Source organism: Macrosteles quadrilineatus, unplaced genomic scaffold (genome assembly GCF_028750875.1).
Source record: "Macrosteles quadrilineatus isolate MER2022 unplaced genomic scaffold, UCM_ALF_1.0 Scaffold_1__1_contigs__length_201487025, whole genome shotgun sequence".
NCBI lineage: Eukaryota > Metazoa > Arthropoda > Insecta > Hemiptera > Cicadellidae > Macrosteles > Macrosteles quadrilineatus.
Genome location: NW_026542594.1, coordinates 168,549,677 through 168,575,974, shown reverse-complemented (window position 1 = coordinate 168,575,974; position 26,298 = coordinate 168,549,677). Strand labels below are relative to the sequence as shown.

Genomic DNA, 26,298 nt, shown 5'->3' with positions numbered 1-26,298 from the left:
TAAAACATACTTAGGTTTGCTGCAACAGGGAGGGTAAAAGTGTTTTTTATGTAAAATGTTAATACAAATAACAACAAGAATAAGAAATAAAAACTACAACAGTTTACTTATTCTCCATAAGAATAACATGGGAATTTTAAATTTACAATTTTTTGGAATTTTCTCCGTAACCATTAGGCGCATTATAACGCTTCAATATACTAAATTATTTGTTTTTTTAAGCTCTACAAAATAGTTTTGAAAGAAATTGCAAAATTTTATGTTTTTTGGGTCAAAAATGGGAAAAACCCATTTTTACCCCATAAAAGCCCCCATAAACCCCCGTTCCCATGGTCTGATCATGCTGGTTCGCGAACTCGTTCGAATAAACGTAGGTTTACACACATTTTTGCTCGAGTTATCACGCTAACGGACACACATATATATATGAATTTGAACGGTTGGTGTTTTTGACCTCTAGGGACCTCAAAACGAAAAAAAAAAAAAAATCGGTCCCGGGTCCAGGTCTTACCGTGAGTACTACGGTAATAGCTTATTCCATATATGGGAAATTCGCTAATATTCCATATATGGGAAATTCGCTAAAAGATATTTAAATGTCATATAATAGTGATTTTTGTACTAAAATACAAACATAATGTTTGTTTGCTTGTAGGCCTATTTATCGTATTGTAATAAATTGCAATGAATGTGAAAATGTCTTGTAATACTTCCAATTACAAATGAAAGAGTAAAATAACAAAAATATCTTGGTTTTTTTAAATAATTTTTTTGCAATTTTAAATATTCATATTATTGTTTTAGCCTACCTGACGAACCATAAGTCTTAGATAGCTACAACAAAATTTTAAGTTTTATTTTCTTGTTTGAAGGCCTACTGACTGAATTATTTATTTCTTTTGAATAATTATTTAGCAATATGTTTTCCATTGTGGAAACGATCCTAGAAGCTAGGCCTTCTTATGGCTTTCCACATTCATTATAATGTGCAAAATGACGCTAATTATACGCGTCTATTATTATTATTATTTATTTATTTATTATGTGCTAATATACAGCCTTAATTGTTGCAAAATGAAGTAAAGTCCCAGATCTTGTTTTCTTTTGCTAGTCGAATTTCTTCATCCTGTTGTCTTCCTTCTTTCTTCAGGAGTCTTTCTCTTTGTCGTTTTTCATGTATCAAGATACGAAGGTAAATTGGGAAAAAGTCTAAGTACGGCATTCTCACCTAAAACCGGCTTCTCGCGTCTATATTCGTACCAATCACCGTCTTTATTCTTGTATTTTCCACAAAACTAATAAGATACGAGTATTGTTTGAAGGTGTCCAATCTGACCGAGGAATAGAACGAATCCACTGTTGCTTACGCGCCGGATCACTTTGAATCTTAAAACACTGCGTGTATCCTTCAGTTTTAATCAAGCTTTCGTAATTACTCTTGCACCCAGGCACAACACATTTATCTGGTATGATGCAGTAGCAATTTCAATGTCATTACTAATGATTAAGGGTAAACGCGAATAAGTACGTCTTCCTCCATTCACTGTAATGGTAAGACGACCGCACGCCAAGACACAGATGCGACGTTGCCATTTTTCGCTCGCCGCGGCCTTGTATTAGAGGTGGCTGTGGTTAAAATGATCTTAATCCCCAGTAACTGTGCACCAAGTTTTAAAGCACTATCTATATTACATTTTGAAATATTATCCGGTCCGGACTTTTTTCCTCCCTGTATTTTGCCATTCCTTGCATAACGTATATAGCTAAAAAAAATGGTATGTGTATGATCAAAAATTAACCAAATACTGGTACACCAAACCAATAATTACTTTCTGCCTTGAATCTGTCATACTACTAGTGAAAAATTCATATTATATGTTCTAAAAATGTTAATGACCATCAAATTGACTCCTTACATGAATGAAATACGAGCCAGTCTTATTAAGCGACACACTCAATAATGTGTTCAAAGTATAAAAAAAATCTTGAACTCATGAATTGCTAGCCAAGATTGCTATAACACTGATTGACTTACAGATACAGTAAAACTAAAAGAAAATGTTGTGTTTTGTACTTACATGACTCTGGGACCAATAAAATGATGGCTGTTGGTGAAGAAAGCTTAGCTTTGTCTGCGACTGCTGAAGTAATACTTGCAAACAATAACTCTTTTCTTTAGTTAGCTTTTCAATCGACTCTAAATAGAAAAAACAACAATAAATAGATTTTTTGTCAATAATTCATTAGTATTCTAAAAATAATAGTAAAAGCCGAAATAATTCAAAATAAAACAACACAAAAAAAAGTTGATTCCAGCCTGATAAAATGATAACTTAATTTTCTCATCAATCAAATGGTTAACAAAATAGAACAAGTTTTGCAATACAGTACAAATAACCTATTGAGCAAACTAAAATGAAAAGTTGAAAACATAGACAAGTTTTAGCATAGACAAATAAAATAAAATATAGCACTGTGAAAGGAAGCTTCCGCTAGGAGTGCTGTGTAGTTACGGTACACACCGCTGCAGGCAAGGAGGGCAGGAGCCGTATGCTACCAGCAGACGCTGCAGCGGTGTGCGCCGTAACTACAAGACACTCCTACCGGTGGGCGCCGGAACATATGCTAATGTGTGTAGTTGCTGTGTCCTCCAAAGTTTTCAAAATCTTTAAGAATGATATAAAAATTGAAGAAGAGAAACCAAGATAACTTAAAACAAAACAATGGACATGATTGTGGTGTACACATCCTTACAAACATTGATCATGTAATGTCAAAGTTACAGAAACAAACTTCAGACCTAACGCTGACAACTGTAAAAAAACTTGTTCTAAAAAAATATTGATCTTTAATTTTTTTCTAGTTATTAGCGCAAACTATGTAGTAAATATTGTTTTGCAAAGAACAGCTGGTAATGAAAACTACAAGATGAACAGGAAGAAGAAAATGAATTGACAGAAAGAAAACAAAAAGCATCGAGGGTATAAGCATTGACTATATGTTACATAGTCAATGGTATAAGTCTGGAAATTTGGACAAATGTCAAATATACACAATTTTATATCGAAGACAATGGTATATTGAGGATGATGCAACCAAGACTAAAACAAATACTGTATCTCAATTCAAACACTGAAGCAGAGCAGAAAAGTTTTGGTTTTAGTGGTAACCGAAAGTCAAGGAAAATACATCAGTCTAAAAATTCACCAACATCTACCCTCGGACATTAGTCTTCAATGGTTTAGACCATATTTGGCAAATTCTAAACTAAGAACTTTCATTGTAAACAAAAAAGATAAAGTACTATTCAGACTGGATAAATAAAAAAAGGCCCCAATAAATCCCCTGGAAAATTGAATGCAAGATTCCTCAAGGCTCAATTTTGGGGCCTTTATTGTTTATCATTCATATCAATAATATGACCAGAAAAATTCCTTAAAAACTAAAACTTTTTGTAGATGATACCACTGCTTTTGGGAAGGGAAAATCGATGTCGGATGTAATCCAGTTAATTAGTGTAATGTCAGTTAATTTTCCTTAGTCTGTTTATTAATGAAAACCTAAATGATGTCCAAGAAAGATTTTGAGCAGTTTTTAATAAAAAATAAGACATAAGTACAACACAAGAAACAGGAATCTCTACAGTTATTGTACATTTGTGTTGTTATTTATTGTAATTGTGTTTGTTTTATGTATGCATGTTTTTTTCTAAGTACATATTTATTATAAGTATTTATGTAATGGACAAGACGCCAGTTACTGCTATGAGCATTTTACGTAACGTTTATTATTGTATCAATAAATTGATTTGATTTGGACTGTACCAAGTTTACCAAAATTCAAGTAACGCTAAAATGAAGTAATTAAAACACCAGAATCATACTTTCCTAAGTTATAGACTCCATAAAATTTGATGTAACATGATTGTGTAATTTCAGTGGGTAGACAGTTCTATACAGCAGTGTTTACCAACCTTTATCCTGGCGTATCACTCCACAAGAAAAACATATTTTGCGTACCACTTAGTTATGAGCGGGTAATTATATACCTACGATCATTTTGTTATACCAGCCTTTTCAATTCAATTTTTAGAATCAAAAAGAAACACAGACTTATCAACTGGTAGTGACCAATTCAATCGTTGATTACTTAAATTCCTACTTGTGTTGTAAAGACTAGTTTAATATATAAAAAAATATATATATATATTAAAGATATTAAGGTTAGTATGTGATGAGTTACCAGGGATTGAAAGAAACTTGAATTGATATACAAACTTAATACACTTTTAATACGATTTCACAAACACATAATCTTATAAAAATTCACATGATCTTGTGACTGAAAAGCAATTTTATACACATAATCATAGCATACACAATATATTCACACAATTGTAAAAAAATAATCTTTAACATGTCTATGTATCAGTAACCATTTGACAAGGTAAAATATCACCAGGATTTACAACATTAGCCTATATCATAGCTATGTCATATGAACACAACTCATTGAAACCTTCCTTACTTCATTACTTTCAAAACTAAACTAATATATGTAACTTTTTGAATGGATTTGAAAAAAAAATTATCTGAAACTGATTAGAGATTTTAAACGGAAAGGGTGATAAAATGTCCCAGGATCATTTAGGTTCCAAGAACTAAAATTTCTCAAGATAATGTTTACGCAGTAAGAAACACACAAACATCTGAAAACGAATGAAAGTTGGTAAGGGTGAGTGCACAAGTGAATGACCACTACATTCATAAATTGACTGCTGGTTAATAATTACGGTAATTTACTAGATGAAAAGAGGCTATTTACTAGAATTTATGAATTAACAATTCTGAAATATGTGTTATATCATGGTCATTCACTGGTGCAATGATTTATGTGCATGTATGCAATTATGTGTATTTTAAATTTTTCCACACTCTGTACTGTATAATGTTCTCGAGCAGCAACACTATACTTTGAGCCCTTAATACACAAATAGCTACTGTATTAACTAACAGTTGTCAATCAAAGTGGAATTTGTTCACTTGGATTAGTTTGCTAAGTAGATGATTTATTTCTCAACAATTTACTTTGACTGCTATTTTTTCTCATGACAACTGGACAAAACCAAGTTCATTCTAATTGAGTAGTTTATTTTACTCAACAGGAAATAGGCTTGGTGAAGATTATGCTATAAAGATTACAAATGTAAAATTTTTAGAATAAACATTACTAGTGTACATGTTGCTCGAATTCGAGCAATTGCAAAGTATTACAGGCGTTATTTTAAAACAAAAAATAAAATGGATGATGCTAAACTCGCTTTTCCACTATACAGCCAATAGGCTCATAGCCTGTATCTTGGGTACATAGGCATACCCAACTATTCATAACAACCTATTCGACGACGATCCTTGATACCGGTACTTTTCCCTAGAATACATGGCCTACCTACTTAGGAAATTAAATTAAAAACATTCAAAAACCAAACATTGTGTGATTTTTTCACATTTCCTTCTAATGTTTACTACATATACCAAACATCGTTTAGAGAATACGTCATCTACTTAATAACAAAAAAATGTTTGGATAAGGTTGTTTTGTTCAAACTGTAACCGATATGTTTACATAAAAATTGTTTACAAATACAGTCTAACCTTGATAAAACGAACCCTGATATAACGAATTCCTTGATATAACAAAATTATTTTAATCCCCTAGAACTCTCCATAAGACACAATGTATATTTTACCTCTACATAACGAACAAACCATAACAACAACCTTGATTTAACAAATTTTTCGTGATTTCGCCTACTTTCATTGATGTCAGCTGTTATCGAAAATAGTTACTTTCGTTATGGAGTGATGAAAAATCTGTTTCTTTATCAAATGAAATGGAAAGGTGACGTCATCGCTTGCCCTAACATTCGTCTGCTCCGTTTTACACATCTTTGTCTGCTGCTGCTGTCGCTGCACGCTATGTGACATACTGAGGACTGATTTGATTTCATTCACTGAGGAGAGGACTGATGACGACGTAATGTTTAGTAAGCTGTGATTAGGCGATAAGTGCCTAACTATGGTGACTTGTACAATTTTCAGATAAAGAGAAGCCTAAGAAAGAATATAAAAACAAAAGCAAAGAGAAAGAATAGCAACATCGTTATCTTAACATTTCTTTTATGAGTGTTTTTGTTATCTTTAAGTTGGCTATGATTATACACTTTTATAATGACTTATCTAATAATTAATAATTTATTGTTTTCAATACGAGTTGTTTCAACTAGCAACTCCAATGCTATAGTTGATCATTATTATTGAGATTCCTCTGTTGTGATAAATCAGTAGGTACTACTCTAAGTAGCTTGCCGGTCTATCACGAGCAGCAGCTTACAAAACTCTCTACTGTTTTGTTTTGTTCTTTACGTGGTTTATGACTACACAATACAGTGTTTGGCTAGGTTTTAGACGGGTTAAATTAGCTGTGATTTTAAACTTACAGTTTGTAGCCTGTACCAAGGTCAATGACTAGAAATGTCATGATTGCGCAATATTAAAGATCCCTCCCCTTTATTACTTTAGATAATTGTGGTTCTACTTTAATATGTTAACACTGTACTGTAAAGTATTGTAGCCTATGCTACTTTAATTGTTTTTTATGAGGTCAAATCCCGACCTAAATTGACCGACGCTGGTTCTGAACCTCGACTTAGCGAAATTCCTGCAAACCTAACCTCAATATAACGAACCTCGTTTTAACGAAATCTTTGATATAACGAATATTCAGTTCGGTCCCTTCAGATTCGTTATACCGAGGTTGGACTGTAACTGTAACACAATTAATGGGAAATAACTTTGATTTCCAATAACTTTTTGTCAGAAAATCCAAAACCAAGAGAGATCAATAACTTCGGGACTTGATTAATTGGTCAGATGTACTATAGTTCTTAACTGTAAACGTCGGTTTTTGGTACTGGTTCTTTTCCTTAAAACCGGTTGTATCAACAAGAATCATTTTTACGTACCAACTAGGGATGGACGAGATTGGATTTTTAGTTCGAGACGAGACGAGACGAGATTTTTTATTTCTCATAAAATTTCGAGACGAGATCGAGACGGGATTTCCCTTCTCATACACAACGGGAAATGCACGTTCAAAATTTTTACCTGATTTTGTAACATTGTTAGATGACTGTTTAAATACAAAAATAATGATAATAGGCAAGAATATTTACAATCTTTTATTAAAAAACATCAGCATAACATTTTTTATTAATCACGCCTAACTTATTAAAAATACCTACGATTAGGAAACATAGTGATATCAGTTAGGATAGAGTTCAACTTATCCTAAAATAAAATAAATCATAAAAAAAGCAATATTAATTTTTATAAAATAGTTACTTGTTTTGACTTTTTATAGTAATAAAACATTCCTCACACTGCTTACACTTAACAAAACTTCTCAAATGTTATTAAAGTAATATTATTAAAATAATTAAAGTAATATTTACATTTAAAGAATTAATTAAATAAGAACGCCTTCGTAAAGGAAACGCAACTACAACACGCTCCTGTATTGCGGGTATTGCATTGACTTTCTGCAGGCGTTTTTAATATATTTTTTTTTTTTATTCTCGTCTCGATAAAAATCTCGGCCAAAAAGAAATCTCGTCTCGTGTAACGAGATTTAAAATTTCCCGAAAATTTCCCGAAATTTCGAGACTTGACCATCCCTAGTACCAACACATCACTATTTACAAATTAGTTATCGTTGGTGTTGCACCTTATTTATTACAGTTGTATTCAATTTAATTGATGTCTTACTATATAGGTTTTGCTTTTTCTGTCTGGATTACAAAATGTTAGTAGTTTGTGTTAAGAAACTTATAACAAATTTTGAGTAGAACACTTGTTGAGCAACCCATCATGAATTAATTGTTACGCTTTTATGTATCAAAAGTTGTAAATTTAGCCTGAGTGTTGTAAATTACCACTCTAAATTGTATTTAGTACTTCATTTCATATAGTAAGCCGTCATTTCAACAGCATTTCCGGTCATTTTTGGAAAGCAAATATAAATTGTTATGATAAAGTTTCATGACACTAACAAAGATTTCAAATACAAATTTTATATGTACTTTGCTATGGTTAAAGCGTACCAAATTCCCTAATTAAATTCTGTAATTTTGTGTGTATGTAAGGTTTGTGAGAAGGGCTGACCCTTTGGCTAGCCGCACTTCCTATGCAAACAGGGTATAGTAGATAGCGTGTGTACATGTGTGAGATGACGCCACACCTATTGTCACCATAATAAAATTAATTTTGATAGCCAAAAGAAATTAAACGTACATTTTGGTTTTGTAAAATAACTTGAGAAAAAAGTAGGAGCACAGAACAGTAGCTAAGAAAAAAAAACAAATAATATTGAAATATTGAAAAAACTACATGCAAAATAACATGATTTTTTAAAGTTTTCCAATCAATAAAATAATAATCATTGAATAAATTATTTTATCAGTAAGTTCTCTAACAGGATTTCAATCACAATTTTTACCTATCTCTGCTTCTGCCAAGAATCCTATAAATTAGTAGACTCATAACTCAACAATAGCTGGATGGGTTTTAAAATTGTTAAATAGCATTTGAATAAGTTTTCTGTCTCCAGAGATGGCAACAAAATCGTGAAAATCTGTCGTGGCATAGAAAAATTGCAACCTGCAGTCATGATGAAATCGTGAACCTCGCCTATATGATCACGGCAAAATTATGAACATCTCCCACGATCGTGGTGAACGTCTCCGAGATCACAGCAAAACCACGAACACCCAGGATTGCGGTGATATTGAGCCCCCTCCCATAGTTGTGGCCAAATGGTGAACATTTGGACCATTCCCTTACAAAGAAAAAAAAATTAAAAAGACTTGTTGAACTTGACAGAATAGTATATTTCGTACCTAGGGCTGAAAATGAGGTTTTGCCGGCTCGAGATAGTTTTTTAGCTTAAAACGATCGAGAGCTACAAAAGCATTTCGGTCCGTGGTACAAACGCTATTTTTCACCACACTATACCCTATTACCACAATTCACCACAATAATAATGTACAATGATAGGCAACACAACTACAACTTTAAGGTTATGTGAAAAAATAGTTTGAGGAATCAGCAAAAATAATAATAAACTAGTGTACATGTTGCTCGAATTCGAGCAATTGCAAAGTATTACATTATTTCAAAACGAATAACAGTCATATTTACAATGAATTTAAAAGAGTCAACTCAAAGATTACCGGTGTGTAGGCTAACTCAGACCATGTTTATCTTCGTTATTGATAAAACCTAAAAAGCATTCCGGCCGGTTTTCTCCTTCTCAAAATGCCTTGCTGTACAGGCAACACAGGTCATTGATAGAGGGCCAATTGAGAACGAAAAGTCGTTTTGGGGTAGTGTTTGAGCGCATTTGTAACCTAATAGTTGAGATTGTCCAGGAGCTGCGGTCGTTATCATGATTACGCCTCATGTCTATGTTTAGTTGTCGTCGCGTCGGAGGCATTTAAAAGAAAAAAACAACAAATAAACAAATTATAGCCACACAAAACAACGATAAATGCACAGATTTAAGTTACAATCATGCTAACACGATCCGTCATAGTCACACAAAACAACGATAAATACACAAATAAGATACAACCATACTAACACGATCCGTCTTGGGGGTTATGTTTACACAAACTCAAATAGTAAATAAATATACTCAATGCGTTTCATTGAATTGAAAAATAAATAACAGCAATTAAATTATACAGCTGATCAAAATGTAAACAATTATGTTCTTCATAAGGATAACATGGGAACTTTCGAAGCCACTGGGGCGGAGCCCAAGGGACTTTTTCAAAAATGTAAGGCCAATTTGCAAATCTACGCGACACGCACTTTCCAATGAGACGTCAATGGATAAAATCGGTAAAAAAATGGCGGAGGAGTTCAACCGACAAAGTTTCATGTAGCGTATTAATTATATAGATAGTTGCTAGGCAGCAGTGACAGTAAAACAATTCTATTGCAATGCTATGGATACTGATTGTGTATTTAATATGCATTCATGTTTTAAGAAAGAAAGCGGGCAGCTGATTTTGCGGCCCTAAGGATGTAAAACCCTGCTCGGTCCCCAAATGACGATGACAGCTGGCATGGCCAGCAAAACGTAACTTTCAGCCACCAATTAGCGTATGTAAAACAGCTAAAAACATCATAGTGTGGTGAAAAAGTATTTTCAAACAGTTTTACTAATTAAATAAGGTTGCAGTCTACACCTACCTTGCAGTGCATATGCAAGTGATTTGAATTCTACTTCTCTAAACCACTATAGTTTGAAACTTAACATGTTCGCTGCGGCCCCATCAATGGCAGGCGTGGCCCCGGTGCAGGGCAGCGTCGAGCAAACCAGTTTGGCTTTAAAATATTTCGGTCGGGCGAATAGCAAATGACGTGCGGTGATATTCTGCGACATGACGAGAACCGACGTAGTTTGCAGAAACACTCTCAGATAGCAGCACTGTCTGGAACTAGCCGGTCCCATTGTATTGCCAATTGGAGGGAGAAAGACGGGACAACAAGTTGATTTCTAAGCTTGCCAGGAGATTTTACAGGGAAATTTACTACCAACCTTCACCACAATAAAGCACCCATTCCTAGCTAAACGCAGACATAAAAATACCTGTTCTTCCCGAAGTACTGTTGTGCAGAAATTGAATGGAATGTAGGCAATGTCACCACTCACGGGTGAGCGTTCAGGGTGGCAGAAAGGAACTAGAGCACTCACCGGTGAGTGTACCGCAGCGAATGTGTTAAGTTAGAAATATTTGTAAAAATTGTTCTATCCTCCTCAAAATCATAGTAAAAATTAGTTCAAAAAGACATAAATGAGGTAATAAGGTTCTATAAACTATTTACTAATGATTTCCTTTTTTTAAACAAAAGAATTTGCATTTTTTCAAATAAAAAAGTTGTTTTTAAATAAAGTCACAAAATACCAAACATTTAACTTTATTACTGAGAGATGTTGAATTATGCAAACTGTAAACTGCAACCTTAAAAGTTCAAATATCACTTATAACTAAAGCCTTCACAGCTTTTGTTGTTACCCTGTCCAACAACAATTTCATCGAAAGGTAAGCGAAGTGTACTAAACTTCTAATGAAGGACACTGAGAAAGCTTTGACCATCAAGGTAAAGCCTTCTCCTTGTGTCTAGCCTTGACTGTACATAGGAACGAGTCGCTGAGGCACAATCGTGTATGAACACGCACTAACATGAGCGTGTTCATCTACTGATACTATACACAATACGTATCCAAGCGTAATTTGCCTTCATTATCAGTGAGGTAGAGTAGATCTGCCATGGTCTGTTCACAAATCGCTTCTTCCGCTTTCTCGTGCATCTGTTGAACAAAATACTGAGGTCATTTAGAGAACTTCTTTTTTTTTACAAATATTATTCGAATCATCTTTTCTACAAAGTGTTCGCTGATGACTTGAGAAAATGTTATTGATAAGATCAACTCAATGTTCACCTTGCATCACATTGCGGAGTAGACTACGCTAAATTTAAATCAAGCAACTTTTCAAATAAAAAGTTAATATAATTTAAGCAATAGCCCAACACAAATAATAAAAACAGTAATCACGGCACTTTGTAATATAGTCGAATCTGGATTGAAATTTTAAACCTAACTTAAAAAGCATTGACTTAAAAAAATAGATTCAATTATTAGTGTTACCAAATTATAAAGGTTCTTTGTTGAATTCATTTTTGGTAAATTTGTAAGTAAGACAGTTTTTTTAAATTTTATATTAGGGAGGGAAAAGAATCAACATTAATATTTAAAGACTGTCAAAGTGTTAAACAAACACTTAAAGACACTTGTATTTTTTCTAGTAAACTAGCATTAATTAAAAAAAATTCTTTTGATGGAACCCTAAAATTTAATAATAATTATTTGAATTTATTTATGAATAGCCTAATTTTTATTAGTAAATTTCAACATTTGCTTGATAAAAAGAATCCCAAGGAAATATTTGATTTAGATCTGAACTTGTAATAAAATAGCCTCTATATTGACATTTATATTCTTAGATTTACAGTACAGGTGAAAAGGAAACATTAATCAAAGGAATTTGAAAAGTGATCTAGTTGACTCAGCATAACTACAACTACTCGCAATCATATCAAGAATCTACTTATAAAGCACTTTTTTAAAATTCCAATTTGAAAAGTGGTCTGATTGACTACGTCTAACTACTTGCTACCAAGGGACTTTACAAAGCATGTTCTGTAATTCTAACCACCTTCATTTTCAATTTACAAATTCCACCCACTTAACCACAATTTTTCTAAGAACTCACCTGGAACCGTGTTTATTAGAAGACTGAATATTGCAAAATAATACCAGCATGGTCTATAAAAAAATGTAAAACGTGGGTAATCCTAAAATACTTACGCCCCGGTAGTCGTAGTCAGTGATGGGAGGACACTTGAAGGTTGGTCCGAAGTTAACGCTGACGGTTGCGCTCTTGTGTATAGAGAGGGCAGGGAAGTAAGCGCCTGCAAAAATGTCCAAGAACGCCTCTCCCATACACTCTCCATTCTTAAAGAAGATCAGTTTACTGCCTTTTAGGGGACGTAGGTTCTTCAATGACTCGTTTACTCTGTCCTTCTCCTCGTAGTACAGGTGGCTCTTGAATTTTACTAACGGCTGAAAGAAGAAAGAAATAACATTTTTATGTTAGGGAAAATATATTTAAAGAATAATAACAGATTTTCTCTTTAAATAATTTGTGTTAAGGATAAAACTTACTTTTATTTCTTGTGAAAGGAAAGATGTTAGTGGCATCTTTCAATTGGACATTCACCACATTCTAAATGTGCCTAATCTGGGTTCTTAAGAAAAGTAGTATGAAAACAAAGCAATAAAAAAGAATAAGCGAGTTAATAATAGCAACACATCAAATTTTTAGTACTAAGACTATCCGGAGTACTATCCTTATAATTAGACCAATTCGTTAGGCAAAAATGTGGTTTGGATTCCACTATAAACTGTAGGTCCCTTAGTTGCCATTAGCTGTATGGGCTATTAATTAACAGCTGTGTCTAAGGAATGTCGGCCTTAGTCACTAACAAGACTACAAGATCGCGCCACTCATCTCTATTCATACTTGGCTTAAAATATCTACTTTATATGGTCGCCATTTAATAAGAAAGTATTGAAGTATTGAATGGCATAATTTTTTAATTGATCAAGTATTTTTTACGATTTTAATGAATCCCATTTTGTTATACAATATTCTTTTTCTTTATGTTCGCACAAAAAATTGAGCGTTTTTCCATTACATAAATTGAGTTAGGCCTACTTTATCTAAATTCTATGTTCACTAGTTATTGTTCCCATAAGCCCTTTAATTTAGACCCACGCAATTGATTTCATATGCAGATTAATTTTTTTATGTTAGATTTGTTATGTCATTGCTTCCTACACACATAATTATAATAATCAACATGAATATGTATTATACTCCGATCAGAAAATTTAGGCGGTTTGAGGAGACGTTCCCACATTACTTTTTTTGCATATGTCACAGCTGATTGATGTTTTGGAATAACTCAGCTGTTGAGCTATTATTTCAGGGGTAGGATCAGGTGGAGAGGATAGATTTCTTCCCCTAAATCACCTAAATTTTGTGAACAGAGTATAAGTTATAATTTATTTATGTTATTTAGATATTAAAAACTTTTATAATCTTTGTAGGCTGTGTTTGACTATGAATTAGTTTTGTGTAGGCTATAACTTTAAAAAATTATGATTCCAAGTTACAATCCACAATCAGACGTAGATATTTTTTGTAAAAATCTTCTATAATATTTTAACAGTTATTTATACTTCTAAAGCCAATTTTTGTTGTAAATCTCGTAGTTCTATTTAAATTAAGGTTTATCTTAAGAGAAGTCAAAATGTAAATATGTTTTTCAATTTGTTTACAGCTGATGTTGTCAGGGTTTTTTTTGTGTATTTCTAGACAGTGTCATTTTTTACGTTTTAAAAGGGAACGGTCCAACCCTGGTCTTGTTACTATCAAACGTCAACCTTTTTGTTAGATAGCATCATTAATTCATAGCCCAATCACAAATAATGTTTGGGTCTAGAAACGATCTCGCTTGGATAAAAACCAGTGACCTTCATTTAATTTACCCTGTCTTTGTAGGTCTGAGGTATGTACGTGTTGCCTGTCTCGTCTGGCATGATGATGAGGAAGCCGAGGACATCTCCTTCACCGTAGCCCGGACTGTAATGTTTACCTCGGCACTCGTGGAACCTTGTACCTTTCCTGGAATATTATACGATAAATCAATTAACATCAATGTATACTAGAGGTAAAAAATAATATATAATGTACAGACTTTTCTATTTTCACCCCACACTGTAAATAGAACATGTGATTGTAATTTCTTTCATTTGTTTTTATTTTCTGTTTTTATTCTGTTGTTATTTCGTCACCAGCATGGCAGCCCCATGCCCATGTTATTTAATTTTTTTGTGCTTATTTTTTAGCCTATTTAATTTATAAAGGGATTCTGCATATCTGCATGAAAATATCTTTTTAACAGTATGCATAGATTTTCCCTGCGATTCACACAAGCTTAGAGAAAAAAGTTTTAAAGAAACATACTTGCCTGCCTATCTATATATTAATTAAGTAAGGCGATTCTTTGCGTCAAAATTGTGGGCGAATGAGAAGTCGTAGAACGACGAGAGAGGGCTCAAATTAAAGGTCTCGATCCCATGACGACGGGAAAAATATAAAAAGATATGGAGTACAGGGATATCTAGTCTGACACATGGATAATTTAATTCCGAGTTTGTTAAAAATTACAATGATTTTTTACATTTGAGCTTTTCAGGGACTTATGTCCCTACAAGCCACTAGTATTAATATACAGATATATCAAGTGGTTGAAGTGAATGAAGCACTAGTATTGAAAAACACCATTAGGCTCCCTTCACACTGGGCCACGATGGTGGCTACGTTACATTAGTAGGTATTGATTTAAATGGGACATCTTCACACTGAGCGTTTGTGGCGCGTATGGCCGCGCTACCAGAAATGCGGTGGCTCGGGGTTGCGATTTCCAAAGACACCAGTCTGGTGGCGCCACCACGTCGCACCATGGTTTCTTATCGGACTGTTCACATTGGAGCGACTGGCAGTGCCACCGGTCACTACCAGCGGGCATTAGGTACTCAGTCTACTAGTGGAGTGCTAAACGTAGGTCTACAGATCATGAATACCGGTACGGATAGAGTAGATACGGAGCGTTTCATATTGGAAATACAAAATAGGCCTGCAATATTGGACAGGGACATGACATCCAACGTGTACTCAGACAGAGATGCGAAGAAGGTGTGGATGGAAATGGTAGATATCTTCATCGGAAAAGAAGATGCTACTGAAACTGAAAAAATGAATGGAGTTTTCTTACATTTTCGCAATTTCAAAATATATATGCTAAAGCACCAGCTTCTTTGACATCCATGATTAAACGGATTAAACTGTGAGCTTTGCAGGCTGTAGCTGCATTGGTGGCTGAGCTGGTGATTCATGCACATTTTGACCGACCACCATGGTGGCCCTGTGAATAGGTCCTTATATTGTACATAAAATTAATTTATCATGCGGATGAAATCAGAGTTAGAAAAATATAGCCTGAGAGTACCTTGATCTCCAGGAGTAGCCAAACTTGTCGTAGCCGAGAGGTGCTTGTAGGTTAGCATACTCCTGAGCCCAGCCGAGTCTGGTGGCCGCCCCCTCTGGCATCTCCTCTATACTGGCCTCCCAGTACCACATACCTCTACTGACACCTACAGACACACAACACAGGTTATATGAAACCTTCCCCTATTCTTCTTTTATGAACTTATTCAAACATTTTTAACTCCAAAGTCCTACCAAGTACATACTGTACATAAACAAAAGGGAGGCATTAAGAAATTAATCTGTCCATCTATAATAGTAATGGTCGAAACCAGAAATGTTTAATTTTTAAGATTTGAGATTCGGTTTTGACGCATTACTAATCTATATCACTATCAATCAATCAATCAGTTATTTATCCAGTATCAATGAGTAGACGCATGTTGTAGTATCGAACACTTACAATGAGTGGCGCGTACCATACAATAGCCTTTCTCCCCGGTCACAGCCAGCCGATCCTCTGATATCTTGAGTTGAGGGGCTCGGTCGTGTAAAGCCAGCAATACAGAGTTGGGGCTGAGAGTGCGGTAAAGCCAGCCAGGGATCGGCTTGCCTGCCCAGTCACTGCTTTCGTCAAACTCCTGCAACGACATTGGCATTTTTAAAAGGGAATGGTCAAAACCTTGTTTTTTGAGCGGAGCGAGCGAAGCTCTTATACGTCGACTTTTATGCATTTCGTAATACGCAAACTCCTCCTAGACGGCTGAATCAATCGTTTTCAAATTTTGCATGGTGATAAAGACCTTATCGGTGAGTGCCAACATCTATATGGCATTAAAAAAGTCTCCCAGGAATCCGCCCCACTGGGTCTCAAAGTTTCAATGTAATCCTTATGGAAGCAGTATTTGACACATAAACAAAAACATATGATCAGCTGTTGACTTTTGAATGCAGTAGATAAAGAAATAGCTGATAGCATTAATCCACAGATATTAGAACAGAAACGGTATGGATCATAAATATAATCAAATGACGACACTAGCTTGAGATCTGTGACGTAGGAAGTGGTTAAGGAAGTAGTAAAAGTGAGCAGTCCGGACTGTGGAAACTGTATATGACGATTAAATTAAGGTATCTGCATTCCTAAAATTCTATTGGAAGGGTGGAAAACGGGTCCGCGACGTAGCAAATGGTGAAGGGAGTAGTCAAGGTGAGCTCTCCGGAGTGTGGGAACTGTTTATGACGATTAGATTAAGGTATCTGCATTCCTAAAATTCTATGGGAAGGGAGGAAAATGGGTCCGCGACGTTGGAAGTGGTGAAGGAAGTAGTCAAGGCGAGCAGTCCAGAGTGAGGATACTGTTTATGACGATTAGATTAAGGTATCTGCATTCCTAAAATTCTATAAGAAGGGAGGAAAACGGGTCCGCGACGTTGGAAGGGGTGAAGGAAGTAGTCAAGGCGAGCTGTCCGGAGTGTGGGAACTGTTTATGACGATTAGATTAAGGTATCTGCATTCCTAAAATTCTATGGGAAGGGAGGAAAACGGGTCCGCGACGTTGGAAGTGGTGAAGGAAGTAGTCAAGGCGAGCTGTCCGGAGTGTGGGAACTGTTTATGACGAGTATATTGACGTATCTGTAATCCTAAAATGCTATTGGAAGTGAAGGAAACATGTCCGTGACGTAGGAAGTGGTGAAGGGAGTAGTAAAAGCGAGCTGTTCGGGGTATGGGATCTGTTTATGACCATTAGATTAAGGTATTTGCAATCCTAAAATGCTATGGGAAGGGAGGAAAACAGGTCCTTGACGTAGGAAGTGGTGAGGGAAGTAGTCAATGCGAACTGTCCGGAGTGTGGAAACTGTTTATGACGATTAGAATAAGGTATCTACAAACCTAAAATGCTATGGGAAGGGAGGAAAACAGGTTCGCGACGTAGGAAGTGGTGAAGGAAGTAGTAAAGGCGAGTGGAGTGTGGGATCTGTTTATGATCAATAGATTAGGGTAAGTTCAATCCAATAATGCTAAGGAAAGGGAGGGAAACAGGTCCGTGACGTAGGAAGTGTTAAAGAAAGTAGTAAATGCGAGCTGTCCGGAGTGTGGGAACTGTGTATAACGATCAGATTAAGGTATCTACAATCTTTATATTCTATGGGAAGAGAGGGAAACAGGTCCACGACGTAAGAAGAGGTGATGGAAGTAGTTATGTGAGCAGTGTGGAGTGTGGGAACTGGAAACCGTTTGTAGCAGTTAGATTAATGTATATGCAATGCTGAAATGCTATGAGATGGGATAGAAGCATACCCACGACATAGAAAATGGTGAAAGAAGTAGTAAAGGCTAGCAGTGCGGTGTGTGGGAAATGTTTGTGGCAATTAGATTAACGTATCTAAAATACTAAAATGCTATGTAAAGTGATCAAAACAGGTCCACGATGTAGGAAGTGGCTTAGGAAGTAGTAAAGTATGAGCATAGTGCGAGAACCGTCTGTGCCAGTTAGATTAATGTATCTTCAATCCTAAAATGCTATGAGAAGGGAAGGAAACAGGCCCCACGACGTAGGAAGTGGTGAAGGAAGTAGTAAGGCTTAAAGTGCTGAGTGTGGGAACTGTCTTTCGCAATTACATTATTGTATCTGCAATCCTAAAATGCTATGGGAAGAGAGGGAAACAGGTCCACGACGTAGGGGGTGGTGAAGGAAGTAGTAAAGGTGATCAGTGTTGAGTGTGGGAATGGATTAATGTATCTGCAATGTTAAAATGCTATGGGAAGAGACTGTAGACTGTAGGTTAAAATGATTACGAAGCACGAATCGATACATATGTCGATACATGGAATCGTTTACAATGGAAATGTACAACTGAGTTGACAACAGCTGATTTTTACTCCATAGAGGCTAAAATCTATTTTTACTCCCTAAAGAGTAAAAATGCTACTTTAGACCCGCAACGCATGCATTAAAAACGACTGTTTTTACTGCAGTATGACAAACACAATATAATATGAACCCTTGATGACTCCGCTCAATTTGTGGATGCCTCTGCGAACGCCACCTAGTTAAGGTTTAGTCCAACAGGAAGATGGACTTCTAACACGATTGGTCTTTAGCAGTGTTATGATATAGTGACCCAATGGTTTGAAGCTGTAGCCCAATCAGATAGGGATAAATATCAGGTGAAAATAATCTGTTTTTGGAACTCGCTCCCCACTAAGACTATAATAATTCAAATTATTTTTAATTAATACCAAGACAAATAACAATTAGGTCCAGGATCGATCCTTAAAGAATCAAACCAACAACCTTTGGATTTAGAGCACTTCAACCACTCTGCCATCCAGTCAGTTAACTTGCAACAATTAAATGTAAAAAGAAATAATTATATTTTCTGCTTCTTCTTGTAACACAAATAGATTGTGCTGAACAATCCACATTTTCTTACCCTACATAAATCAGAGTATTTGTGGTTTTTCAACCAACAATTCTTAAAATTAAGGTTATGTTATTTGAGGAAATGAGGACATATGTACGACATTTCTACCAAGACTACCCCATTGAATGGGAAATATATTTTTTAGGTCCTTAATCGATTGAATTTGTTTGGTAAAATCTTTATCAATGTAGTTCTTTAGGTAATTTTGCTTTGTCTTTATGGCTTATGCATTTCAATAGCATATCAATCAAATATCAGTTTTTTGAAGCAGCAACACTCACTTAGGCACATGTTATTTTTTTATGAAATATTGTGAGTGTTATTTTATTATTGGCCTACTGTACATAAACAATAGGCCTACATCTATGTTCAACTAAAATTAAAGCAAAAACAATCAGTGTCCTCTTCCTCTATAGTAGTGTAAAAGAAGCAAAATAGGTGTACAACCTCTATTCAACTCACTAGTGCCCATCAATAACTCCCACCAAAGCTGGATACCTTTATTGTAAAGTGGCCCTCCCACCGGCTAAGTTACACATATCAGTACAACGCCTTAGTCAACTCAGCCACCATAGGCCAGGCGAGACGAGTGCCACATTCAAATGCAAGTGCATTGCTGTTGTCATTGGATTTTACGAATGGGTTAGCAGTACCTATAGCTACCACACAGAAAATTGTTGTAATGAGGTGCATTTGTAACACAGTCAACAAGGGTTCAAAAATGTTAGGTAAAAGTGTTCTTAACAACCCAGTGTATTTTATTTATTTTAACCACACTAACTAAATGTTTTACATACAGACCTGTCTGAAGGGAGCATGTGGATCAGGTTCGGCCAGTATGTAGCGGTATTCGTCTTTGTTGTAAGGGTGTTCCATGGGGTAGCCGTGGGCGGGCAGTTTGGGAGCCGCCATGTCTCCGCCCCGGCCCTTCTTGCCAGGACCTTGCGTACCCTCCCCCAGGACCTTACGCTTCGCCCCACGGCCCTTTCCTACACCCAGTCCGCTAACTGCAAAAAATGTGCTTTGTTTATTTACAAAACTGTTTATTCTTCTGTACATTCAATTAATTAAGGAACATGAAGGTCCACATAAAACTACTAGGCTAGTTGTTTTAGATCATTTTGTGACTAAATCATTATTAAATGCAAATTAAATTATGTTCTACAACCTATAAAAATTAAAATGACAAAAGGAAAATAGTGATCAACTGTAAATGGTTAAATGCAAAATGGTGCACAACTTTGCTTGTAGAGAAGTTTTTCATATTAAAATATTTGTTTACTACTATGATGAAAATTGGAAAAAATCTGTTTATGAAAAAATTGTTGTATGGTAATTGATATTTGTAATGCTTTTTACCCAAGAGATATTTTTACAAATAATGTTCTCAGCACCTTTAATAATTTAGTTTACAGTTTAAAACTTGCTTTAAAAAGGTCCAATGAAAGGAATATTCTTCAGCGCTTTACAACTCCACTAAATAACATTTATTGTGTGAGAGAGAGGTTGATATTTTTCTCCCATAATCCTGTAGCAATAATGCAGATTTTCCAATTAGCGGGGTTTGGATTAGCTAAGCAGGACTCTAACTCTTATGGTATTACGACGAGACAAACTGAAAGTTGTAAAATGACAACATATCATGTACTTTTAAAAGAGTAAAATATCCTAACTCGATACCTTGCTGCACTCCCATATCAGTGACCTTGAGAGAGCCTCCGCGTATCATTGCATCGTAGTTAGGCTTTATCTGAGTCAATTCTGTGTTGAGCAGACTGTACAAAGGACCTTCCTCCGTCTCCTCACATGTGAACAACACGTTCGTCTCTTTCATCAGACATCGTAGAACCTGTAATCAATATTGTTTTTACGATAAATACCTAACACTTTTTTTAGCCTACCTATTCTAATATTCTACCTATCGTAATTAATATATATTAATATTTAAAATGCTGACGAAAACTTTAATTTTTTTTGCTTGGTTAGCTTTGGCTAAACGTACAAGTCACAATTTTATAAACGGCGCAAAATTGTTTGAGGACCAGTATAGTCTCTACATCGGCTAGCCCCTTTTATGCCTTATCAAACTTTATCTACATCAGATTAGCAGCCATAATGGAGACTTCTTCTTATCATAGACACTGACTTGGATCTATTTTAGTATCAAAATTGCTCACAAGATATCATTACCAAGCACGCATAAATAATATATAGTGGTCCAGCCTTACTACCCTTCTGAGCAAGTAATTTTCAAGTAGCCTATAGCTAATTTTACAAATTTCATTTACAATACTTGTTGGCTTTCAATTAAATATCTAGTTAAACTCAAAGTAACCATTCATCTATAATCATTTAAAAGGCATTAAGAATCAATGATGGGATACAGGAATCATCTTGGTAACAAAAAGAAATGGGTCATGGAATTATATTTTCATAACTACCATCTATAAATCAAATATTGGTAATTTGGTTGAAAAACTATGTAAATTGATTTTCTAGTAGGTGGAACATTAATATTAATAAATTAATAACATTTCACTGTTCAGTTCTATAAAAAAGTAAGGTTTTTAATGGGAAAATGTATGTAAAACAATCTAAAGTTACACAACTCATTGATTTTTAACAGTCACAATTTCAATCTGGATTACCTGCTGTAAGATTTAAATTGTATTAGGCGTAGTGATCACCTAAGAAAATAGTAGCACAAAAATTAAGATTTCAGAGACATTTATCATTAAAGATCTATAAAAATATATAAATGTATGGATTTAAGCTGGATTAAATCCAGAGTATTGACTGCGAGTACTGGCCTACATTGACTGTTATCAACTTCCTCTATAGCTGATAACAGTGGTAATTTATCATCAGTTTTCTATTAGACTTTGTAAGAATAATATCTTGTTAGTTAAACGCAGTTTTTATACTTATTTGCTGCTATTAAAAATAATCCTGAAAATTGGTATTGCAAATGATTTTATATTTTATTGAAAAACTCCAAGTATGGCTTAAACTGGATGTTTCTAGATTTACGAATATTGTTTATGAATTTATTGAGTACACAGTTAATATCACTTAATATTATCCAATAAAAAAATTATAATTTATAGAATTTTTTTGAGTTCTATAGAGTATTAAAATGGACCTTGCATGCTGCATAGTAGGTTAACTATAATGATAAATTAAAATTACAATTGACAATCATTGATTTTGGATAAGTCATCGAGAAGCCCAATTATTAAACAATCCCCTAGAAGTATAGCCTAAAGGTAAAATTTTGTATGTTATATTTGTTGAAGTTGCCACTTACGGTTGAATGCCAGGATTGTGTAACCCTTCTGGAGGTGGTCGTCATTCCTTCCCAGTGTGCTTCAATAAACGGTATTATATCTTTTTCTTTGCTAAATTTTGTACGAGGACATCCTTCTTTTATACTTGCTTGCGTTAGATTACCAATTGCTGTCACACACATTTGTGGGAATACTAAAAAAAAATAGGTCTTCAAGATACGTTATACATTACACTACATTCTAAATACAAACATAGTAACAGGACCACGATTTGAACTGTTCCCTTGTAAAAAGGTTTTTTAAAAAGCCAGAGGTATAGGAAACAAAAAAACAGTTGCGAGCACTACGAGTGAAGAGGATATAAAATGTTTACATAGGCCTGGACCAAGGCCACACTAAAAAAAATCAGGCCGTAATGCTCATCAAGCATGACGTCATGATAGAAGACGGCAATGACGTATTTTTGCCATTTGTGATCAGCTGCTTGTTTTAATCTTTCCTTGGAAAATAAATAAATAAATATCCTCTGTCACAAAAATAAAAATATCAAACATTACGTCATTGCGGTCTTCTATCGTGACGTCATGCTTGACGAGCATTACCGCCTGTTTTTTTAGTGTGGCCTTGCCTGGACATATTCATCATACTGGTGATTTTTTTAAAGGTTTTGTAGTTTTATAAAGCACATTAGTATAAAAACATCAAGAACCCCCACCCCCTGTGGCCAGAAATCAATATTCAATTCACTACCAGTCAACTTGGGATACCGTATGTTAAATGTTCTTACTCACCAGTTTTGTAGGTATTCAAGCGTTTTGTCCTTATATTTTTTAATCAATATATTTAGGCTGTATTTGATAATTTCATTTCTATTCAAATTTGTGGTAAATAAAGTGACACTATCACAATGGGCCCCTATAAGGTCAGAAATCCTTAGTGGTATATTCTTCAAGTCAGAATCATTAAAAAAATGTGTTTGAGTTCAACATTTGAAAAAAACGATCAAGTACTTTGCCATAATGAAATTGAGGTTTTCAAAATGATCAAAAATCGTCTGACAACAAAGAAAGAATCAGCCAAGCTAACATTGGCATCTCATCAGGAAATATCATCTGGCCTCTTTTTACACTAAAAGTTTTTTGCATTTACCTGATTAAACTGTTATTGGCTTATTATACTCTGTGTTGATTTCTCAAATAGTTGCAATCTGAATTATATGAGGGACCATTCTCTTAACCAATAAACAAAAACATTTAAATTTAATTATACATGTCTAGTAGGCTTAGGTACTTACATGCTTGATTTTTCTTAAAACTTTCTAATCCTGTGGGGGAACAGTTTTTGCAGAAGAAAATATAGTTCATCATGAAAGGTACGAGCTTTCCGAGTTGATAGCCGATGCACGATTCATGAAACCATCTGCTGCAACTGGCACAAAGTAGCTCAATAATATTCAGGTTTCTATCCTTGCCGCTGAAACATTTAAGAGCAAAATAAATAATCCAAACAATATTTAAGTATTGTACAGCAATATAAAAGTATAAGTTAGCCTATATGCTCTTAAAAACCACCAAGGCAAAAAAAAACAGTTTAAAATGGTATGAGTTGGCTAAAAAAAGGGATTAAGATTGTCTAGTGGTTAGAGCATTTGTCTTAAGAGACTTAAAAGACTCAAGACTTAAGTAGAAAGAAAACCTAACTCAGAAAGTTATGTGTTAGGGCCTAGTGCTAAAAGGTCATAAGTAATTGATTTAACTAAATACAATCAGCATTAGCCATATCAAAATAAACCTCAAGAACTGAAGAAAGAAAGAAGAGGAAAGAAGAATCTACAGCTTAACCAGGATGTTTTATTAACGTTGCAGTCTAGATTTGTCTATATATACGAGTAGAATCAAGGTATCTGTATTAAGGCATCCAAAACACTTCAAACAATTTCCGAGGGTCCCTCTGTCTCTCTCTCTCTCTGTCTTATTTAAAAAGTTAAGGTTTTTTCAAATAAGTAAGTATGGTAGGCCTATCTAAAATAAATGTAAGACGTTTAACTTATTTTTTTTATTGGAGGCAACAAAAATGTCTCCATCAGCAAATATCAGGCATTTTATAGATGAGGGCATATGAATGGTAATAACGATAATTAATCTAAAAACAGTGATGGGCTAGTACCGAACTTTATGTAACAGAGTTTAATATACCCCCGCCGCAGCAAACCTGCCATCTAAGCAAATTTCCATTTGCCTGAATTGATTTTCAATAAATCTATTTTTATAACATTAGGTTTAACGAGTACCTAGGTTTGCTGCTACAAGCAAACTAAAAAAGTGTGTTTTTAAGTAAAATAATTATAGCTTAGTATAAAATCAATTAAATTTGCCAAGTTTTATCAAAATACACCCATAAACTAGCAAATTACAACATTTTACAATATTCTCCATAAGAATAACTGGGAATTTTAAATTACTGTAACAATTTTTTGAATTTTCTCCCTAACCATTCACCGTACAAAAACACTTTGATATACTAAATTATTTGTTTTTTTTTAAAGCTCTTTAAAAGGGGTTGGAGAAAAATTGACAAATTTTGTGTTTTAAGAGTAAAAAGTTAGAAAAACCCATTTTTACCCCCCGTTAAACCCCGTTCCCATGGTCCGATCATGCTGGTTTGAATGCGAACTCATTCAAGTTTATCCCGCCTTACACCTTCAAACTTGATCAAATGGGACAAAAATTATTCCAAGTTATCGTCCGGGTGGACACACATATATATAAATTAGGGGACATCAAAATGAAAAAGTAAATCGGCCCCAGGCCTAGGTCTTACCATGAGACCTACGGTATAATAAATAAGAGCAACCATTTGGTACTTCCCAATAGGGAAATTCGCTAAAAAGACTAGTTGGTAAACTTTGTCCCAATTGGGAAGGTTTGGGTATTAATGTAGGCCTAAGTCAAATAGATAAAAATATTTGGTAGTCCAATAAAATAATGAGGTCTAGGCTCTATTTGTTTAATTTTGGGTCTAAAAAAAAGTGATTTTCAAGGTGATATAGTAATTTTCCTCAAAGGTATAAGAGGGACAAAGAAATCAGACAATGTTTATGGCCATATTATGGGGAATAAATAGGCCTATATTTGTTTTTTAATTCGGTAGGGGCCCTAAACTAAACAAGTAGCCTACCAAATTAGAAACAACACCTATACCATCGTATATATTTGCATCTAACTTAGCACAATTCTTTTAAATTTGCATGCAGGCTTACCAGTAACAATTGCCTTCCCTTTCAACTTTCAAGAGGGGTGTGGGTGGTTTTAGCATTAATGCTTCCGACGTTGATTTAACGTCTGCGCTTAAATCTTCAGAACTTTTTTGTGACTGTTCTTCCATTGTTGCTAAAACAAGATCGGTTGATTTATGAAAAAGACATTATTAAAAATGACAGTTGCCTATAGTAAACCAGGATAATATGAAAGACAACATGACGTGCTCCATCGTTTAACATGTCTGCTTCACACTCCAATAATTAGCCTACATTTTAAAATTTAAGTTACTCTAGTGCATCAGTTAAGGCTACAATTGCTTAAAACGACGGGCTCATTTTTAGCAATACAGCTTCTTCAGAAATTGGATTGGATATCATATTTAACCCTACTGGTACAGCACCTATCGTTATAACCTGAGAACTCAAGCTGGGTAAAAATTAATCCCATCAAGTTTAATTGGATTTGATCAATTAAAAAAACAACCAATTTATTGGGAACGCATTATCTTAGGCTACAAACCTCAATGTGATAGTAGCCTATGTAACCTAAACATTACAAAACTAGCACTAATCAACCTG

General features: G+C 34.7%; 1 protein-coding gene across 2 annotated transcripts in view; it reads right to left on the bottom strand.

The window, feature by feature from the left end:
* LOC128989463 (set1/Ash2 histone methyltransferase complex subunit ASH2-like) overlaps positions 1–26,298 on the bottom strand; it is a 31,508-nt gene that overhangs the window by 2,902 nt on the left and 2,308 nt on the right. Inside the window, exons 2-12 of one of the 2 annotated variants that reach the window (XM_054411360.1) lie at positions 25,720–25,849; positions 23,755–23,933; positions 22,481–22,653; positions 20,854–21,022; positions 19,975–20,180; positions 16,209–16,386; positions 15,768–15,912; positions 14,245–14,380; positions 12,499–12,753; positions 11,367–11,439; positions 2,079–2,197 (exon numbers count right to left, since the gene is read on the bottom strand). In XM_054411360.1, the coding sequence (XP_054267335.1) occupies positions 2,079–2,197; positions 11,367–11,439; positions 12,499–12,753; positions 14,245–14,380; positions 15,768–15,912; positions 16,209–16,386; positions 19,975–20,180; positions 20,854–21,022; positions 22,481–22,653; positions 23,755–23,933; positions 25,720–25,844 (1,758 nt within the window). In that variant the 5' untranslated portion in view covers positions 25,845–25,849. Of the gene's footprint in view, positions 1–2,078; positions 2,198–11,164; positions 11,440–12,498; positions 12,754–14,244; positions 14,381–15,767; positions 15,913–16,208; positions 16,387–19,974; positions 20,181–20,853; positions 21,023–22,480; positions 22,654–23,754; positions 23,934–25,719; positions 25,850–26,298 lie in introns of those variants that run through there. The other variant, XM_054411366.1, reaches the window with a different exon arrangement.